Source organism: Brachyistius frenatus, unplaced genomic scaffold (genome assembly GCF_029030835.1).
Source record: "Brachyistius frenatus isolate BFR_SWC_R1_liver_20210118 unplaced genomic scaffold, ASM2903083v1 Contig_7, whole genome shotgun sequence".
Classification (NCBI taxonomy): Eukaryota; Metazoa; Chordata; class Actinopteri; family Embiotocidae; genus Brachyistius; species Brachyistius frenatus.
The window spans coordinates 7,522,700-7,544,384 of NW_027210606.1; the positions used below are offsets into that span (position 1 = coordinate 7,522,700).

The 21,685-nt window shown below is 41.6% G+C and overlaps 1 protein-coding gene across 1 annotated transcript in view; it reads left to right on the forward strand.

The window, feature by feature from the left end:
• The window catches only part of znf827 (zinc finger protein 827), a 292,140-nt gene that overhangs the window by 213,986 nt on the left and 56,469 nt on the right, over positions 1-21,685 (forward strand). The window contains 1 exon segment of the mRNA XM_069689268.1: positions 5,097-5,502. Within this exon segment, the coding sequence (XP_069545369.1) occupies positions 5,460-5,502 (43 nt within the window). The 5' untranslated portion in view covers positions 5,097-5,459.

The window sequence follows — 21,685 nt, forward strand, 5'->3', positions numbered from 1 at the left end:
TTGTCTAATTTCCGGCACAGTGTCCTCTTATAGCAAATTTAGACCGCAGTATTTTTCAAAGGGTCAAAAATGTTTACCCCCTCAACACAGCATAATGAGTGGAAAAACAGCAGCTGTAACTGATCATAATGAAAACTATTGGTGGTGGCAAATAAAAGTGACTCATCGTGAAGGAGGTGCTGAATGTGAAATTAATCGACCAGAGCAGCCCACCCTGATAGACATTCCCCCTTTCTCTATCACTTGGGTGCACGCACACATACAAATCTCACTTGGTTTAACAGCACTGCTATGGAAGTTAATCCAAATTGTGATAGTGGCAATATCCTATTAGACCATGGCAATAAAATCAAGCTGAGACTGGTAACACACTACAGATATCAGAACATGTTCAGCACGCCATCACAATATGAAGTGACATTAATCAGCGGGGGTCCTCTTACACATACATAGAGGCATAAAACAAACATGCAAATCATACACACAGACGTGCACAAGCATAAAATACAGCTCTAAAATATTAATATTTGAGTGTTGAAAAGATCTTTTGATATTATTTTAAATGGTAAAAAAAAATATCACTGGCCTTTTACGAGATAAATTTTGACATATTGTAAAGAAAAAAGATAGTCAAGCACCAGGGCAGAAAGGTGGACAAATGAAAGCAATTCATGACACTTTTTGTAATTATTTTTGCTCACCCAGCTTTGGTAATAAAAAAAGAAAAAAAAGTGATTTAAAGACAGGCAGATAGTGTTACTGTCCTTTGTGACTTTCTCTGAAAACTGTGCCGTAATTTAATATGCAAACTGCTTGACACGATAAAAGAGCACATTGTGGTAAGAAGTGTGTTTGCAAAGGGTGTGTCACTGATCAGCTCAATGATTCCTTTCAGCTTTTAGTAAAAAATGTTTTGTCAGGACTGCATTTTACACTGGTACATCTTTCTGATGTGCATATTCACTGAGGTTTTGCCGCTGCAGGGATGATCATTCAGCCTGTCAGGTTTGACACTAAAATAGCTCTTGTCCCTGAGTCGAAGGACCTTCGCTTCCCTCCAGAGCCTTTTTCAAGACCTCTGCCCCAGTTCACCCAGGGCAACCTAGGCTCCTCCTCTCGCGCTGTGTGTGTGTGTGTGTGTGTGTGTGTGTGTGTGTGTGTGTGTGTGTGTGTGTGTGTGTGTGTGTGTGTGTGTGTGTGTGTGTGTGTGTGTGCGTGCGTGCGTGCGTGCGTGCGTGTGTGCGTGCGTGCGTGCGTGTTTACACTGTCCCCTTACTGCAGGGAAACGGTTGAAGGTCAAAGGGCAGGAAGTTGGCCACCTGCCTCTGTCACACTAATAAAAGTAGTCGAGCAGAGAGAGGAAGTGGTAGCAGGAGACATGACAGAGAGAGAGAAAGACTGAGTAAATTCTGTATATATATTCTTTTGTTTGTCAGTTGAATTTACAAGAAGGTCAGCCGGGTTGCTGCATAAAAGCCCCCGAATAGGTAAATATCGTTGTCATTTAAGTCACATCCTTTGAAATTTCCAGCTTTTTGGGATGTTTTTTTTTTTTTCACTGAAATTTTTTTTGGCCTTCATGAAAGTTTGTTTATCTGATCTGCAGACTTTATGCCCGATTAAAGGAAACAACTGCTATAGGCTTTTGAGTTCCCTGAGATCACTGCTGGACAAACCTGGTGTAGAGATCTTTCTATTGGTATTTGCTAGAGGCGACAACCTTGCTCGCACCCTGCATAAATGTGCCAACTGAGGACGAGAGCATGGAAGGCCAGAGGGCAAAAAGGGAGTGAACCACCTGCTTCTGTCACACTGTCAGGATGAAGGCGGATGAGTGCAAATAGGGTGAAGTGTGTGTGTTTATGTGTAGGGGTTGGGTTGTGGATATTGTGTAGGAGGGGGACAGGTGGCACGCCGGACAGAGCTGGCACAAGCCACCCTGGGATTTATCACTCAGCGACAGTCACGGCTGGGCAGGGGACAGATGTTTCTGTTTACCCCAGGGCAACATCTGACTGGCCGAGCCTAACGTTAGCCCAACCAGCTTAGCCCGCACAGAACGGGGCCTGAGAGGATTGAGGAGAGGGAGAAAAAGAGATGAAGAAGCTGGAGGATGCTCACTTTGCCCCCAAGGCACTTAAGCAAGTTAGCTCATCTCTCTTCCAGTCTGCTCCATCCTCCTCTGAAGCACCTGAAAATCATTTAGCTCCCACTAACTGTTGTGCCACTATAGGGAACCATTTTAATAACTAGTAATAATGCCAACTGACAATATGAGCTGTTATCAAAGCAGGGAACCTGCACCAGTTATTGAGAAGTGAAGCAAAATAACTGACCTTGAATATATTCTACATATTCACTTAGTTATAAAACAGGCACAAATGCACGGCACTTATTTTTGCATTCCTTAAGGGATACTCAGTGAAGGCTTCTTTGCATCAGTGTGTGTGTAAATATATATATATATATATATATATATATATATATATATATATATATATATACATGTATTTATGTGTTCCAAGAGGGAAATTTGAGAGCTGTCACTGGAGCCCTCGTCCCAGGAGCAATGAGGACTGACCTTTAGGTTCAAACCCGAGTGAGGTCATGTCATTATTACCATGGCTACTATCAGCAGACTGCCCTGTTGCTAGCATTACCTCAGCTGCCTGGCATTGTCAGGGTCAGAGAACAGGCTGTGACCTCCCCATGGCGACCAAACTCAATGGGGAACAAAATACCACGAAGACAAACACGAGTATCCTACTATGGCTTATTTGCTGTTACTGTAAATGTTTCGTGGAAATGATGGCACAGATGTTTCACATTTCAACTCTGACTGAGTGTCTGGAATAAGTTGGCCTAGTAAATTGAATTTGATACCTCACGCAGTTTGCTATCGTTAATGATCACTAATGTGGTGTAATAAGCTGAGGGTGGACATGCAGAGCAAGATTTATCATTGATTAAACCATCCAGTGTGCAACAGTTTAAAGGAGAGTTTTAGCTGCACTGGGGTGGGTAATTACAAATGTGTAAGCATTTCTCTAACAAATGTAGGAGCACACGTTTAGGTGTGAGTTCATCAAAAAGTACAAACCAGAGCTACCACATCTTTGAGAGGGTAGAAAGGTATAAAATTATAGTTTGCCCTGCTCTCCGTTTAGGAATGGTAACCGATTAGTAGCAAAAAAAAAAAAATATTTACATACTCTTAACTCATACCTTTTCATCTTTTCAACTACTCATATCTAGCTAATCTGTGCACTACCATGAAATCATAATCGGAAAAACTTTTTGATTTCTAACTCTGTCCAAGTTAAGCATTGTTTGACCAGTAGTTTAAAATGAATAATAATGCTTAATTTTATAACTTTTTTTTAGTGAGGTAGTTCCAGAGATCATCCAGAGGTCTTTTCACTTGGTATATTTTGTGCTGTGCAAAAGCATAAACAATCTGCACAGAAATCTGAACGATTTTAACCGTAGTCTTGCAACAGCTCATGCAGTCCATCTGCAGGTGCAACCAGGTAAGGAATACAGCTGTTTACACAAACAAACACACTCACACAAGTCTATTAAAATTGTAATGTAAATCATTGTAATATTCAGTAATCAGAACCGTACATTTCCTCACCACAACCGAAAAACCTAATGGGGTGTCTTAATCATTTCATGCAGGAGATGCAATAATAAATCGCTCTTTGCTATTTGTGGAACATGTTTGTCCACTCTCCTCCTGATAGGCCCCATTTAATCATGTTGTTCTGTTTCCTAATTAGCAGAAATGCAAAGTGTCTTTGTCACCTGTGGACAGCCAAGAGGGCTAATTTGGGCTTTTCACTAATTGCCACGGTAACGAGCCTCCTGCGCCTCCGCTGGGGGTGGGTGGAAGGCATGGCAGGAGGAGGACTGGAGGACGGAAGGATGGAGGGATGAAGACACAGCTCTCCTCACACACGGCCGAGGTGTGAAAGAACGCGGCAGGCCAACAGCACGCAGCCTGGAGGAGTCCAACAGCAGGGAGTGGGGGACAGCCTGCGCTGTGAAAAAGCCCCAACACCCAGCTGAGAGGGAGGAGGATTCAGCTCTGGCCAGTTTTGGTCTCTCAACTTAGATGAGGAGATGACAACTTTGGGTTGAAGAATTGTTGAACATTTTTCTGACACTGACACGTGTTATTGCCCCCATCTAATTTAACACAGGTTCCCACAATGTACTTACGCTGTTCTTCTGTTCTTGTTATACACAAATTCGAGGAATAACTCAGCAAGCAGCTCTTAAATGAATAGTTTGACAGATATGAAACCTGTGTGTGAGGACCAGGTTAGGAGGGAGGTAGGAGAAAAACAAAGTAAAGGATGATGAGGATGTTTCTAAGGGCTTGAAGTTTAGTTGTTTTTCTTCTGGTAAGATGTCATACAGTTTGTAAATCGTGATGAAATAATATAGCAAAAACTTTTCAGGGGAAAGAGTGATTAAAATGAGTCAAAATTTAAAAAAATATCTTCCTCTTTGGTTCTATAAAAAACCCTGGATGTACTATAATACTGTTAAAACTAATGTATTAATCTGTCCTAAGCATTAACATTGCAGCTATGTACACAGCAGCATGGATTGTATGTATACATTTGCAAATATCCGCGTATAAACGTAGTCATTCAGTCATTAATAGGCTACTATTATTAATTTACAGCGTTTAAATTAGCTGCAAATGAGGTACTCATTTTTTTTTAGTTAAACTGAAGATTTGGTTCCAGTGATCAAACTGAGTGTGGAGTGTTTCGCTTAAGACCACTAAATTCTTGTTGAAGATGTCACTTCTCTGTTTCACAGCGGTCAGAGCTGACATGTATATTCGTGTTTGCATCATTATCGACGCTCGGTGATATTGTGAATATTACACTGACTCCGTTCATGTAATTCGACTCCATCAATATGGTCCCCCGGCTGGATTATGCCCCTTTGCTTTTTTTCAAATATATTTTCTTTTCAGCAATACACCCTGAAAGCTTGGGGGCACCTTGTCCGTATCCGCTGCTCTCGGGGGCGAGCTCCTCGAGTGTGTGTGCGTGCGCGCAAGCGTGCGTGGAGAGTGTGTGTGTGTGTGTGTGTGTGTGTGTGTGAGAGCGTGTGAATGTGTGTGTGTGTGTGTGTGTGCGTGCGTGCGCGCGTGTGCGTCTGCTCTGCTGTTGCTGCCCTTTGATCCCTGCATTAGTGTTAGTTAGGGGCTCGGAGACACACTTGCACCGAGAGCAGCCATAGTCAAGACACGGCAACAACAACAGCGGCACCTCCTCCGCCTGTGCTCCCATTCCCCAACAATACACTTTAAACCGAGCAAAGCCAGGTGCACGACCAAGTCCCTGCCATCACTGGCGCCTCCAGTCTCAATGGGAAAAACCTTTTTTCTTCTTATCCCTAAACAAGGACGAGAATGTGATTAAAAACGGGGGAAAATGCCAAGGAGGAAGCAGGAGCAACCCAAGCGCCTGCCTTCACGTAAGTCCTTCGCTCGATTTGTGCAATTTTTAACCGCTCTCGGTGTGTTTTGCGCAGTAGTTTAGGGTTAAAGAGGTGAAACAGACAAAAGACTCGGCGTAGGTTATTTCTCCCTTTTTAGGTCCGAGCGAGGCAGCCATGTTGTTGGCGATGGGTAACGTTAGCTCGGCAAGTGAGTTGATAAATGATACGTGGCTTTAATAAGAGTAGAATCGATAAAGGTCCGGTTCCGCTAAAGGTTGCGGTCAGTTGGCATATGTGTCGTGTGTGTGTGTGTGTGTGTGTGCGTGTGTGCGTGTGTGCGCTATATAACGGCCGAGCGTTTTCGGTAATGTGTTCGCCCCTGCTAGGTCGCTTTTCGGGTAGAAAGGGGAGGATCTGGGAGTCTGGCCGCAATAAAATGAAGGGTCAGTCGGATCAGACAAGCCAGAGTCTGGCTCCCCGTACCCTGGTGTTCCTAGTTAGCAACAGCGCTATCTAGCAACGCTCGCTAAACTTCATTTCCTCGGCAAATCACGTCTAACTTTCGCCTCATAGTTTTGCTGATCCAAATCGCGGAACCGAATTCGTTCGTGCTTGTTTGTCGTCGACTTTAAAAAGTGTGGTGAGGTTTTTTTTTTTTTTTTTTTCTTTCTCGCCGTCCCCCCCCCCCCTCTACCACCACCACCACCCCGAGCCAGTGTATTTTTTTTTTTTTCTACCCCTCCCAGTCTGCATGCAGGCTATGTCAGAGCCATGGTCGGTCACCTGAAGTTCAGGGTTTTTCCCCCCCCTTCCCTTCGCAGCCATTCATTGCAGACAGACTACGATCAATAACGCGGTTAGAAAAAGGAAACTGCAGCTCTGCCTCGCTGCGTTGCCTCAAATGTCGCTCTTGCCGCAGCAGACACCTATTGTAACTCCCGTGTAGTTTATTTTTGATTGGAGGCTGGTTTACTTTTGTACATTTGACCCGCCGTATCTTGGATGTTCGTATTGTGCCTTTTATCAGTCCAGATAATGAAAAGCTGCAGTAACACACTTCGGCCGCTAGAGGATGGCTGAGATGTTACAGAGCAATGGCAACGATTGTTAAAGGAATTATCCGAGTGACATTTTTTTTTTTAAATCATTTATACTGAATACACGCGTAAGCAAAACAGCTCAAATTGCCATATTAGTATGTAAGTGTAATTAATAACTGAGTGATTCACGTTTGAATCAAGCATGGGTTGATGCATTTATCTTATGGCTCTTGTCTTCTTACATTTCTTAAATATCAGATCGTGCCAGCTGCTCAGCACAGCCAACCGTGATCACAGTTTTTTACTCTGAATATTCACTGATGTACTTCTCAGGTGTTTGACCTAGGCTTGAACTTGGAAAATAGCAGCGGTTGGCTGGGAGGCATAGAGGTGGAGACCAGGTGACAGTGGGTGCAGTGTGTGTGTGTGTGTGAGTGAGAGAGAGAGTGTGTGTGTGTGTGTGTGTCTGACTGACTGACAGTGAGTCCCCACTGATGTGTTGCATAGGGAGTGTGTAAGTCACATGGATGGAGTGCACAGAGCAGGGTCAGGATGTATAAATGAAAATAACCCATTACACCCTTTTTTTTTTTTTTTTTACTATCACTGTGCATCAAGGCCTCTTTGAGGGCGCTTATGCTCAATGTGTTTTCCTCGTCATCTACCAAAGTCTGTGTCTCATGAAGTGTATGTTCTGTACTCTGAAATCATGAAACGCAAACAGTGGTACATTAATCCCACATGGGACGAAGCAAATTTTCCACAACGACCCTTTTTGTTTGGCATATTCATCAAGTTGAGTTATAACTCACTCTTTAAGAATGCAATTTCATGCATTTTCCTACTAATAAGAAAATGTGTGTCGTTTTGGTTAGGGATGGGCGATGCCAATCAAACTGGCATATGACAATGTCTGCATCACGATGCCGGGCTCCCATCACAATGACTGTCAGCCAGCGGAGATGGATGATCGTCCATCAGCCCATCCCTAGTTTTTGTCAATCGTAGTGACTCATTGTGTGGGATGTTATAACGTGTCGCCCTGTTAACAAGAACATGTATGTATCTTCAGTTGTAGAATATATTTGTGGTGCGAGTCAGTAGTCTCAAAATGTTGAAAAATTTAAATAGATTGTATGTTTTGTGCAGACATAAACACATGTTTCAGCACTGAGTCTCCCACTTCGGTTGGTAATAGCAATTGATTATCCATTAAAACATACAAATGTACCCTTGAATTTTCAATAACAAGACTTTGGGAAAAAACAAGCACTCATTTAAAAGGATTGGAATATTTGGTGGCAGGTTTTGTTTACTTGAAATGCAAAAGAAATATTTGTTAAAATTAGTTTGATTATGATTTAAAATAATTGTTAATGTATCAAAAAAAGTGGTGTAAAAAGATGGGAAATAATGTAAGATCTGACAGAGAAAATGCATAAGGTTGCTGAAGTTTCTTGGTTTTAGACAACTGGTGTTTCGAAGGGTCACACAGTTTAGTAATGACAACCGGCTTGACATCGTCACATACTCTATAGTCTGGATCACTCGCACGTAAAGTCTTTTGAGCAATAAAACCAAAGTAACCCCATGTCAACCTTTCAATTAAGCTGCTTCGTAATTAGTCTGCAACAAAAATACTGTTCGCCCACATATCTGAAACCATGTACCCCGTGCAGGCACTGTACTGGAGCACTGCTGCACCGGTGTGTTCCTGGGTTTAAATGAGAGCCTTTTTTTGATTTAGGAGTTGTTTCCCTCCTCAGTCAACAAACTGTCACAGAAAAGTACGAATTTGTCAGAGGCTTTTTGCGCTTTGTTTTGGATCTTCCCTTTCTAGAATGGAAGTGTCACCTCATGGCATTTGCTGTCAGTCTGTGTGTTTTCATTATTCAGCCAACAACACCCTGGTGGTGTGCCAGCCAACAAGCACAATATCGAGCTTCAAATCTCTTCATCTGTGGTGAAAAAGGGCAAGCTAATACACTGGCTTTAATGCTGGAGGTGCTTTATCTTAGCACAGACCCAGATATATGGGTTGTGTAGCCCAGTGTGTACTGTCCTATTGTCTGTGGCACAGCTTGTGAGAGGGGACTATTCTTTAAGTGTGTGTGCATGGCACACACATACGAAAGTGAACACACAACCCCTTGTGTTTGTGTGTGTGTCTGTGGGTACATAAGCTGGCTATGGAGGTCACAGTACAGTATGGCGCCTTCACTCTGACAAGTAAACATGACCTTTGGTGCCACAATGAAAACTGCCATTCTTTATGACCTTGCAGTGTGTTATTGTTTGTGTAAATTTGCTGCCTTATTACTCACTCTTAAAAGTCTGGGTTTGTTGAAATCATTACAGAATGAAACATTTTACGTGACTGTGATTTCAAATGTGACATGTTGAATCAGTCAGAATAGGTGTAAATATTAAGCACTGCTTTGTCATATTCTGTGCCCAAAAAATGAACAGATAACAAGTTATATGTTTTAATTAGATCAAACATTTCACAGGCATCCATATCATAAAGAGCAAAACTTTTAAGTGTATCAGCAGGAACACTGTTATTCTGGTCTCTTCTCCTCTGGTTATTATTTAAAACGTAGAGACTTTGAAAATTTCCAGACAGAATTGTGCTCCTCTTCGTCAGCCAATAGCTGACTGAATGGGTGGCTCCGTACCTCACCGTAATGGCGGGTCACTGGCTACCTTCCACTTGCTATGATTATAATGACCTTGGTGGGGCTGGGGCTTGAAAACATTGGATTAAGGGGAAAGGAAAATGAGAGGAGGTTTCCATTTCGCTCTTGGCATAAAAATTGTGGGGAATTTCTGCCAAGAGTCCCCCACCTCACCGCCACTGCCATGTCCCCCCTCAAGCTGATGGGGCTTCGGTGCACTGGTGGCGTCGGGCGAGTAGAGCTCAAGCGAAAAATGATACACAGCCTTTAACTTAGAAATGAATTATAGGGCAGGGGGAAGGTGGTGGAAGCTTAGAGAGCATAGAAACCTGCTTTCAGTGAACATTTATATTCAATAGACAGACGAGACTTTTTTTTGTGTCTTACTTGATGGTAACAGAAAACTCAGAGACCGATGTGACTTAACAGTTAGTTGGGCAAGGTTTAATGGGCTTGTTTTCAAAGAAGTAGCTACGCCTCGGGGTGAGGATCAATATTTATACATAAATGTTAACCTTATTTGCTACTTCAGACGATTAGCGAGGCACATGGACAACAGGGTTTATACTCAAACTCAAATAGTAATGAATCTTAAGAATACAAATTCCATTTTGTTCTGAATGTTACTCAAGAGTAATGTTAAATATATATATATATATATATATATTAAACCAACCACTTTTACATTGCTGTTTGAAACCTCATTTAAATTGATCATAGCAGATTTTACACAACAAATTAAAGTGTCTTTATTGATCTAGACTGATACCTGAAATTGTTAAATTAATGATAATTGATGCAGAACTTTGTATAATGGCAAGTTTGGGATGTCATGCCTACTTTTTAAAGTTTTTGTTGAGTTTATCATTTGATCCCTGCTGAGTACAACCAGCTCTATAGAAAACTACTGTATATTGTTATGCAGGGGGTCAAGTGACTTCTTCAGCAGCAAATCACAAATGACGAGACTCTACTCAGTTTATGTTATGTCTACTTAGATTCTCACTATCTGTCCAGCAATCCAAATCAGAAAACTTTTCGTCACAAGGCCATTGCCAAGTTTGTAAGCCAGAACGCTGCGTGTATCATCGTGCTTCATAATTGTGAAATTCGCATTTTATTCAAAGACACTTTCAAGAGATGTTATTGTTCCTTACATAAGTCTAATATGTACTTACTCTGGGCTCAAAAATAGTTACTTTTTTTCCACAAATCACAGCTTCAGATTTTACGAGAGTCTTGTATTAGTTAAGGCAATAACGGAGGCTCCATATCTATGGTGTTTCATGGGGTTGTGTTTTAGGGCTGATTATGGTACGTGCCACAGTTTGACATGTGAACTGAACAAATGCAGTCTGTGTCTTGGAAGACTGCATTTATTTAGTCAAGGAATAGCTGTTACCCTAAACAACTATGACATGCTTGACAATGTAGCACATCTGTCTAATATCTAACATTATGATGAAAGCAAATGAGGAGCCAGAGCTGGAAGAATCTCTTCTGTTATTTAGATCTCCTGCTCAGGACTGGATTCCTTGTTAGATCTAGTATCCCGGGGCGACAAGTCGTGAGTCAGACACAACCTGTGTGTGTGGATGGAGGTTCATAACTTACACAAGTGAGAGTACGCTATGTATGCACATATAGTTGCATCAAACATGTAATTTCTTGTGGCATGACTCGAGTATGCCTGTTGAGGAATGACTGGGATGTAAGTCTCTGTCTCCGTGGTGTCCAGTCTGCACATTGAGAAGGGCCATAACAATACCACATGCCATAGGAGTGTGACTATAGGACGGTATGCAGGATCCAAGCATATAACCAAAGATCCTGCTATGCATTCATAATATGCTACGCACATGGTAATTGAGTTGTAGAAACACAAACATATTTCATTTTTCAGAGAAGCTACTGACCATAATGCAAGTCTTTTAGCAATTAGAGTATTACTAATTACTTATTACAGTATTTAGTGTTAGAATAGGGGTCACTGTATTCACTTTAAAAAAAATTATGAAATCATTTTTTAAATAAAAAAAAAGTTCTCTAAACTAAGAAAGAATTAAAGCTCATCTTTGTTTTTCATCTGTACTGAATATATGCAAAGTATGCACCTTGACCTGTAAAATTTGATTGATATGAAACTCAGAAGTTTGCATAAATTCAGCTTTTTTTTTTTCAATCAAAACACTTTTGAGGTCACTTGAAGGAGACCTGAGTGTATTTAATCATTTAGCAACACAAATGCCGTTTCAGCAGAAGAGCTGATAAAGTGTTTGCTCTATATGTGCGTGTAAGAGGCTAGTTGTACAGCTCCAAGAAGTCGAAAGGTTGTTTAATGAATAAGAAAGGATTGAATATATTTCTAGCTGAGGTATTGTCACACCAAGTAGCAAAAAGTGTGCCGCATTTACCAGTGATGGTAAACAAACATTAAAATACAATACTCTTTCCAGTTTGTGATGTATTAGTTGTCTGCTGGCAACTTAAAAATATATATTCTGGTACTCTATACCAAAGTTTAGTTCAAATTGAAACATCATAAAAAAAAAGACATCTTACACTGAGATGGTCAACTTGGAAATGTATTTTTTTTTTCTTCTGATGTCTGTTATCTAATAGTGCCTTCTCTGAGCAGAGGATCCTCTGCAGCACACAATCAGTAGTCATCCTAATACCTCCAGTACAGTACCTGCCTGGTCACAATCAGAACCCCCTCTGTGTGGAATGGAAGTGCCTCAGCCTTGGTAACGATTTTTCCCGTGTTGACAAGTCACAACATGGAGATCTACAGCTCGGAGAGCAGCCCTTTGGCTACGCAGAGCCCTGCTTGCACTGAGTAATAGCAATCTCACAGGAGTAGCAGGCTTTCAGCTGGCAGCAGTTCATACGGAACAGCTCGCCGGTGCAGCTGGGAAAGACAGAGCAGAGTGGAGAGGGAGAGAGGAGCTGGTGGTGGTGGTGGTGGTGGTGGTGGCAGCAGCAGAGGAGATGGAGGGAGGGAGGAAGTGGAGAGGAAGAGCTGTTAAGAGCTTTGGGCGGTTTCTCTGTTGTTGTACCACACAAGTGCATCCAGGCCCTGCAGGACAAGCCTTTAACAGGCATGAGGGATGGAGAGCATGAGAGGAGAGGAGGAGGAGGCGGCAGTGGAGGAGGTGGTGGTCTGGGGAGCTGAAGCCGGCCAGTCGTGCCAGACGCCCGCTCTAAACAGGGATGTGATTTATTGTTTGACTCTGCCTCACGTTTCATTCCTAGAAAGACACTAAAATTACATTGTTGAGAAATAAAGAACTTGCTCAATTGTCTTAAAAGAAGGCCGTCCCCTGTGGGCTGTGAAGATATATTTGAGCATGTGGTACATTATTAACTAGCGCATGAAACTGGGAAATTATTTGGCACAAAGTGGCATCTGATTTTAATTTTTTGGCAACCGATTCCACTTTGGTTATTGCTTTTTTTTTTTTTACTGTCCCTGCAAACTTACTGCTTTATCATATTACAAATTGATCATCCATTAAGCTGCTTTTTGAAACATGGTATTTAAATGTAGGTCGTCAGCGTATGTATATTTTCTAGGAGGCTGGTCAACATGTTGATCTTTGTCGCCCTGGCTGAATATACTCTGCACAGCGCTATGAGATGACCTCACTTCCTGTGTGGGTAGAGGAGGGCAGGAGGCCTCTTACACACACATGCACACACATTTTCTCTTTAAGCGCGGCCTGGCTTTAGTTAGCCTCGAGTGCACTAGCCAGGCTAACCCCTCTCTCCCCTCAGTGTGGAAGTGTTTCCACTCTGCACATTTGGCCAGTCAAGAACAAGGCGCGGGCTAATGTCTTCAACTAGCTGGACTAACAGCTGTGCGTCTGCAGCTTTTTTTGAGACGTAGGATCGGTTTTATAGGAAGATTAAAAGTACAGAGACGGAGGAGGGGGCTGTTACCGACACAGGATAGTAGGACCATAAGGCACTGACAGCCCTCCAGGGAAACAATATATCACCTCTAAAAGGAGAGTGGAAGTGTTTGGCTGCGGGACAAAAATCCTGAGAAGTTAAAATCATTGATGTGATGTCATCTCTGAGAAAGCCATGTGGGGTTATTTATGATGCCACAAAATGTAGGTGAGCATCTTGACTAATTCAGTGTTGTGGAGAAGGTCTTCCCATTTGCACACTTTAGTTGTTGCGTCTCCTGCTGCATGAAAAGAAAGATGTGACCCGGGTCTTGTCCTTTCATTGTTTACCAAGGGCACTTGACCACTTGATTATGCCCTTGTGATGTTAATGAGATTAGCTAATCACCGGACATTTCTGAGTGAAGAGCCCCGTGGCTTATATTATCTGTAAGAACCAAAACCATAAGTAGAAACAAATGAAGCTGAGCAAATTAGCAGGGTAAGGTAATGAGTGAATGGACGTAGGAAGAAGTGAATCAGATGGCTCAGCCCGTAATTGCCCGTATGTTCCCACACCCCACGAGCGTTTTGAATAGGGGCCATGTTGGTTCAGATAGCCATGTCATTAATCCTTCGTACTCTACAGGGGAGTGGTCAGCGGCAGATGTATTTGCACTTCCTCCAGAAGGTTTTCTAGATTAGCACAAATCCTCCCAGAAAAACCGTTTAAAAACCTCATTTGGCACGCACAGCCAGACTTTGTGCTCGTAGCTGGCCAAAGACAGTCATCCCTCCCTCTACATCTCATTCTCCCTGACTCCCCTGATTTTTTTTTTTTTTTTTTTCATCCCCCACCTTGTGCTTCTCACAGCTCAGCCCCATGTCGATTTTGGACAGGGCAGTGTAATTGTTTGGAAACTCGGTTCTTTCATTTGCATGTAGCAAGCAGCCACTTTTCCAGTTTCAGTGGTTTGACCTTGTTGTACCTGCCAGCCAGAAATGAGATCATCAGAGGAGTAGACGAGAAGCTGACATCTCTCCTCCACCTACCCGTGGCTTTAAGTGATGGTTGTCATAGCAATCATTATGCCACAGAACAGACTCAGTGGGTGAAGGATGGCTTTGAATGCGGCAGCCTCAGGTCACAACCTGGTTATGACAGAAGAGAGAGACCTATGAGGGTTGGTTGCAGCACACGGTCTGCACAAAGTAAACAGCTGCATACATAGCTTGTCAGCTCCGTATAGATTTCAGGTTCAGACTGAAATTATTGAGGCAACGTCTCTTTTTATCCCATAAAGAAAGCGAGGCAGGTATTGGGGTAACGGAGAGTGGAAGAGCAGCATGGGGCGAACAATGCCTCTCATTCCCATCAGCTGCCCTGGCCAACATTTAACATGGAGATTGGAAACGGAATAAGCTCTCCCCCCATTCTCCCTGGACCTGCATGTAAATGAGGTTAGCGGTTAGCATTTCCTGCTGTGCCACAGCAATTCTTCTCCCTTTCTTGGGCTCCCCCCACCCCCCTTTTTTTTTTTTCTTTTTTTTTTTAAATAATGGCCTGAAAGTGCTCCCCCTTTTCCTGGGGTAGAGACTGGGACCAATCCTGATTAGTGTCCCTGTCCTAAGTGACAGGCTAAAATCCAAGCAGGCACTGCCTTGGGCTCCTCTGCCAAACAGCCGTCAAACCAATACCACCATTAAAAAAAAAAAAAAAAAAAAAAAAAAAAACACCCCCCACATTCTCAAGATTCCCTCCCTCTTTCGCCCTCACTGCTCCTCTGCTCGTTCTCTCTTTCCGTCCTTTCCAAGTGTCTCTAATAGACGCTGCTTCCATCGCTCTAACACGCTGTCCTCTTGCACACATACATGCACATATAGAATTACCTCTCACTCTACCCCCACCTCCCACCGGACCCTGCTTTGTATCCCTGGGTGGACTGGCTGCTATAGAGCCAAGTGTCCCTTTTGCCAGTAGGGTGATTTACAAACAATACATGGACGCTGTACACACTCCCACCTTCCACCCTCCTACTCTCTCTCACTTCTCTTCCACAGACACACAATCACCTCTGTGAGGAGCTTCAGTATGCCAGAAAACTACGCAGCAGGGTGATGGCCTGCTCTTTTCGCACTCGTTCTAAAGAATGTACCCGGTCCTCTTGAGGAAGTTAGAGCCACATCCACGTCTTGGTTGAATGAGGTTACTTCGTCAACCCGGGGGGAAATTTGTAGCATCTTACTAGTTTGTCAAGTGGCTTATATTGAGTTGGTTTAAAACCACATGAAATGACAATCTTGCACTGTATTTTGCCTGCTGTAAATAAATGCAGTATTTTAGAAGAGAGAAATTAAGTAAAAACCTACTGGAAAAAAACCCCCATCACTGTTATTTCTCCATAGTAGCTTTATCGAACTCGTAAAGATTTTGCTGTCTTCTGTATTTATTGCCATGCCAGTCTGTAGAAAGTACTGGATACATGTTAAATCCTGTTTAACGACCAATGCAGCACGGCAAAAATGATCCCGGTTATGTCACTCAAAATGTAGTTCTTACGAGTGCATGGTAAGCAAGTTAGCACTGGTGTTTGTAGGAATGATCATTCTAAAAGATGTGCGCTGTTATGAGCGCAAATATGTCAGTGGCATAACATCTTTGAGTTTTCACACATGGACATGTGAAGGTTTCCCCCGCAATATGTGGTCTTTTAAACTGTGCTGCATGTCTTTGCATATATTCACTTTCCCAAAGATGGATACCACCCACATGTGCTTATTCTGCAATAGAATGACAGAAGTTTTAATGAATAAGAGCAGCACTTCCTCTTCCAATCTACAGGTTGGTCTTTGAAGGATAGCTTCTCCACACGACACTGGCCCCATTTATCAACAAGCCTATGAATGATTTTTCCAATTTACTTTGAGAACAGTTGAATTATATCCTTAATTTATGGTGTAAATTCTCAAGTATCGGGTATTACTTTTCAGTTATCATGCTCTTGGTAAGGATGGAGAAAAAAAAATCAATACAGCATTGTGGTGCAATATTTTGTGGCAACATTGTGGTGATACACAGATGCTATGTATTGGTATTTTATTATATAAATAAATAATTTTGTCAGGTTAGTGCAATATTTATGGCAGGTTTGAATGACGGTGTTGGTCAGCTGCAGTATAAATGATTAAAGTGAGACGAACAGATTGAAAACTTTTTTACATCAAACGGATGCTGACGAAGGTTGTAAATTGCAATACTCCGCATAATGCAAAATGGTTAAAATGTCAATAATATAATTTTAATATATTCATATCATATCAATAAGGTCACTCATTCTTAACTGACAACAGCATCCTTTTGATTGCCCTGAACTGCTTTTTTTTTTTTTTTTTTTTAAACACCTTGCTGTTAAAGACCCCAACCTGCTCATCTATTTTAGGTTCATCTCCTTCTTTTCCTTGGGTCAAAACCTGTTGCCCAAATGTTTTCTAAATATAAATTATGATAGGAACACACACTTACCAAGAAACCAGTAAATTATGTTCAGTGACTGTACAACAAAACATGTGCAGGCTGTGCATAGTACATTTTAGCTTTGGCTTCCAGTACTTCTTATTGTTTTAAATGGCACGTTACCAGTTTTGAAACGCTGTCTAGTTTTGATTATACTGATTCATACTTTGTCACTGTAGCTTTGAGTATTTTTTCTTTAGTTATTGTTACAATTGGTGACATAATCGTTTGGTAAGTGTGAACTTTGAGTACCGGGAGCGGTACGATGATCCACACCGGGGTCTGTTTGGAAGAGGCAGACGCATATCCAGATGCGCTGTATGCGGGTAAAGTACGTGTATGATGTAAGAAGCAAGCTGTATTGAAATCAGGAAGTGTCGTTTTTCCGAGGCTGTAACATCCACATTACAGACTCGCTGTCACTTTTTCAAAAATAAAAAGCAGTTCTCTGCACCGCCTGTCTCAGAAATATGTGTACGTGAGCAGATTCAAACACTACTATCCAATTCCTTGCATGACAGATGAGGTTTAAAGTCAGGTGAGAATGTGATAAGTGTCCTTGTCTGTGCACCCAAAACAAGAGCAGCAGGAACGGGAAGTTGTCTTCCAGTGTAAAGTTAGCAGTTGCACATTTTTACGGAATTTACAAATGTGGTGTGGATGAAGAAGTAAGTGTACTCTGGTACAGAGTGATAATGTGATGGAGAGGGAGAGATGGGAGGTGGACCGTCGTAGTCGGGCATGTTACAGATTAATGGCACTTAATGTGGAACCGCCCCTATTTGTTTCCTTTAAAGACCTTTGTTGTGCGAGAGCCTAAACTGTCTATCCGTAGTTGCTGCTACAGTCAGTATTTTACAGCATTCGTCCGGACAGGAGGTTGTTGTTATGGTACAGCGAGGTCCAGATGTGCAAGCAGCCATAAAGTTATGTGTGTTTGAAGAGGCCGTGGTGTGTGATTTGCTGGACATTAACAAGCTTTATGTAGAATTGCTTTTAAAGGTTGAGAGTACTTGTGTACACGCGAGATGATATTTTTAAATATCTGCTTGGATTATTTACAAGCTATTGTAAAGCAGATTCCATAAACAAAAAAGCATGACTCACCATTTCCAAAACGGCAAGCAGTTAACATGCCATTCATAACAAAACAGAAATTGTAGTCCAAAGTTTGACAGTAGAAATCATCCAAGAGCCCAGAGCTCCTAAGAAGTTGACCAAAGCCTGTTTATTGTTCAAACTAGAATCTTGGAAGTACCAGTGTGCTGGTTTAATTTCTCATTTTTTAACTAGCCAGTTAACTCTTGATGTGGCACTGGCCCGCCCTGCTTCATGTTGTGTTTTATTTATCCTGTCAGAATAAACTCCCTTTCAGTCTTGGCAAGTATTTTAGTAGCTTAAGGTGCTTTTACACTAAAGGTTCCAAGAATTGTGATGTATCGTTTTACAAGACTGCAGAAAAAACACCAAAGTACCAATCAATGACATTCAACTCTGGAAGTCCAACCTGGGAGGTTCTTGAACTTTCAGAAAGTTCTTTCAATTCACTTTTAGAGAACCTTTTGCTCGTGTCAGGGACATAGCACTGCGTTTGGGATGCTACATATCATTGCTTTGTCGGTGATGTTAATGGGTTTAATCTGGCTGTTACTTGAAACAGCGATTTCACTTAACACAAACATACACACAATAGCCAGGACTGCTAGCAGAAAAGTCAGCCGTGAGTACAATATGTCAGCTGCTCTGTGTGTTTGTGCCCTTTCCTGTGTTGATTCAATGAAAGTAATATTTTTCGGTCAAAAATCATTGCAACCATGAAGGGGTGTGCAATATGACAATACAGTATGTATGTTGTGGGCATTGTTTTAAACGTCTGAGCAGATATGATATATGAATTCTACCTCACTGTACTTTGTTTGATCTGGTATTTAATTCCCTTCTGTAGCCCTCCGTAGATATTTTATGGAATGATAACTTGTCAATTAACACATTTAACATTCACAGCTGAAATAGCCTGCATAAAATTGGATAGAAGATTTCAAGCGTGTTACTACACACTGAAGCAAAAACCATGTAAAAACTATGCGCATATCACTAGAGCACCTGCACGGTTGGCAAACTGGCTAACTGACTACTCAGCTGAAAAAAAAAAAACAGGATAAAATGTCACTGAATTCAATACATGAGACAATCTCTATATTTGTGCATTTGCGCATTGCATGTTAACGCAGTGCAGCACTGTAACATGAATGGAGCAGGCAGAAGTTGAGCCCTTCATTGGTAGGTTACCAAATTGCGTTTGCTTCCTCAACATCAGCACCTGAGTTGCATGTGTTTTTGTGACCACTGGTACGTGCACACTTGCTTATTATCACTTGTGTATCATTTTTGGGGAACAGAAAGACCCGGTTACTGCGGTGATGCAGAGCTACTACTGTGTTGTTGCGGGCAGGAGGAACTTAAACGTTTTCTACACACTGCAAGTGGGAACATTATCATGTTGAAGTGCCATTGTTATTGTTCTTAGGGTATGCAATTTTTTTCAAGATATTACTTTATTTTCTTCATTCAAGGTCCCAGCCTTTCCATTCATAGATGTCTACATGTTTGCCTTTGTCACTTGCACATGAAGAGGTGGCGGTATATAACATCCATTAGGTTGTCTTAGAGACCTCATTTAACTAAAGCAGGATCTGGAAAGATGAGATCTGGAACAGACAATAATAGTAAGAGCTTTTAATAAGGTGCAGCAACACAATGCATGCATTCATCAGAGAGGATGAGACAGTGGTGGCGAGACATTTAAAAAGCCTGATCCCCTCTAATATCTGTCTCTCACAGGATGGACACATTCTGGACATTGCTTATGTCAATCCAATACCAGTATGCTTAGCATACATTAATATATATCATAACAATATAATGGACAATCGAATGTTTTAGGAAACACAGAACAATCATATCAGGGAATGGATTAATTTCCCAGAACATTGATGGATAGCGGACTAAATTAATTTCCTCGTTTAATCCATATGGTTCAGTTGTGTTCAGAGTATAAATCTAATAGCTTTCTGCGTAACAGTTTATGTCCCATCCTCATCTGCCTGCCTCTGGGAATGAGGGAATCGTTTCAATATCCCAGCATTTCAAAGTAGCATTCACATAATGATGTGCCATTACATGCTCAGGATTTATAGTGCCCAAGCAGTGTTTATATTCTGACGTCCTGTTTTGAGGGCTCATGTAGTTTGGCCTTAAAACAGCAACACATTCACAAACTAATTTCTGATCTCACTTGCATCTAGTCGGCACAATGGCACAAGAATGCAGTGCTCCAGCATACTTTTCATCCATCTTCTTCTTCAGTGCATTTCTTTTTATACCCTGGAAGAAAAAAAATATTTAATGAAATAACATGACCTTGAACGTCTCTGATAGTATGTTACAGTGATTAGAAAGTGACTGCCCTTTGTCCCTTACGAAATGGGGGATTGGTGGACAGAAATTGGATTCGACAGTATCATGTGTAATAGATGTTTCATATTTTCTGATGCTGTTTTTGGGACAGTGACAATGTGCGAACGCTGCACTGTTTTCACTCACCAATTAGTGTCATTAGCTGGGTAATGCAGTTTGTTTTCAAGCCTGTCTGTAGATTATTGCTAGTACAATAACCCTGATCATTTAGTGCGGCGATTTCTGTGTTCACTGACAGAGACTGGTCTTAAGTAAAATCTAACATTGTAATATATATATATTTTCTGTCTTTGGGTGATTATTTGCTCAACTGAGTTAATTACACCTGCAGGTACCACATTACCCAACAGCTCAATGCAGTTATACTAAATTTGTATACTGTGCTACTTGGCAACAAATGAATCCAAACGTAATGTGTTCTTTTTGGGAAAACCGTTTTACACTCCTTTTAAATGCAGTAATTTATGACTCCCATGTTCAGCTGTCATATACTGCCAAACAATACAGGTGCACGGCGTACTATATTCTAGGGATACAAATATTGCCGCATGGACAACATGACATAATCTGTGCAAAGCCTGTCGGTGGTATACTGACTCAGTGTTTTTGACATGTGTAGGACTAAAAAGTGACGAATGACATTTAATATTTATCTCCTTGTAATGATAAACTTTGTAATGTTTCAGTTGTTGCAAGGATGCAATAGATAGACTACCTCTCTCCCTCAAGCCCATAGGCCCACAGCTTTGATGACACATCTAAGGTTATGAGCAAGTATTTTTTTTTTTTTTTTAACACGAGATGCTAAAAATGGACGGGAAAAATAAACCAGGGGGTAAAGTGCACTTCATCTGCATTGAGGAATTTCAGAGGTCCCGGGCTCTCAGTCGTCTCATTCTCTTCCAAGAACACTTCTCCTTCCTGTTTCACCTCTGGCATGCCGCCCAATGTACCCACAAACCACGGAGGCCAAGGCCGAAAATACACAGATGGTAATTTGCACTACATTTCAATACGACTCAACCACCATTATATATAGCCCTGCTGCCTGAACCCTGATCCTCACTGAGAGTATCGTCTCACCTCAGATTCCAACTAAAAGATGGTCTCTTTATGTCTTTGTCACAGACTAACAGTTGGACGGGATACCAGAGATAGTTGCAGTCGAAAGGGAAGAGCTGATTCTCAGTTTTCCTAATGTTTGAACTGAATATTTGAATGTCTAACATGAACCTTGATCAATACGTGGGAGGATTTTTTCCCCCAGGGTCACGACATTGTGTCAACATAATTAATAGCCAGAGGAATGTTTTAATGGTTTAGGTTACTCTTGCACAGAAGAAAAATAGAGGAAATTAAAGCCCTTGACTAGCACCATATATATACCACTGTATATATAACAGACTTCATGCACTATACTGGATACTCTATGTATGTGATTACTGCTATTAAGAGCACAGCTTATCTAATGGCACTTCATTTAAATGTGTTAATTTTGTGGTAATGCTCTCCAACTTCAGTGACAGGCCATCTCACCGTCACCAAGTTCATCGAAGGTAAATAAGTTGCCTCCTGTGCTGAATGACATTTCGCATTCCCTTGTTGGTTGTCATGTTT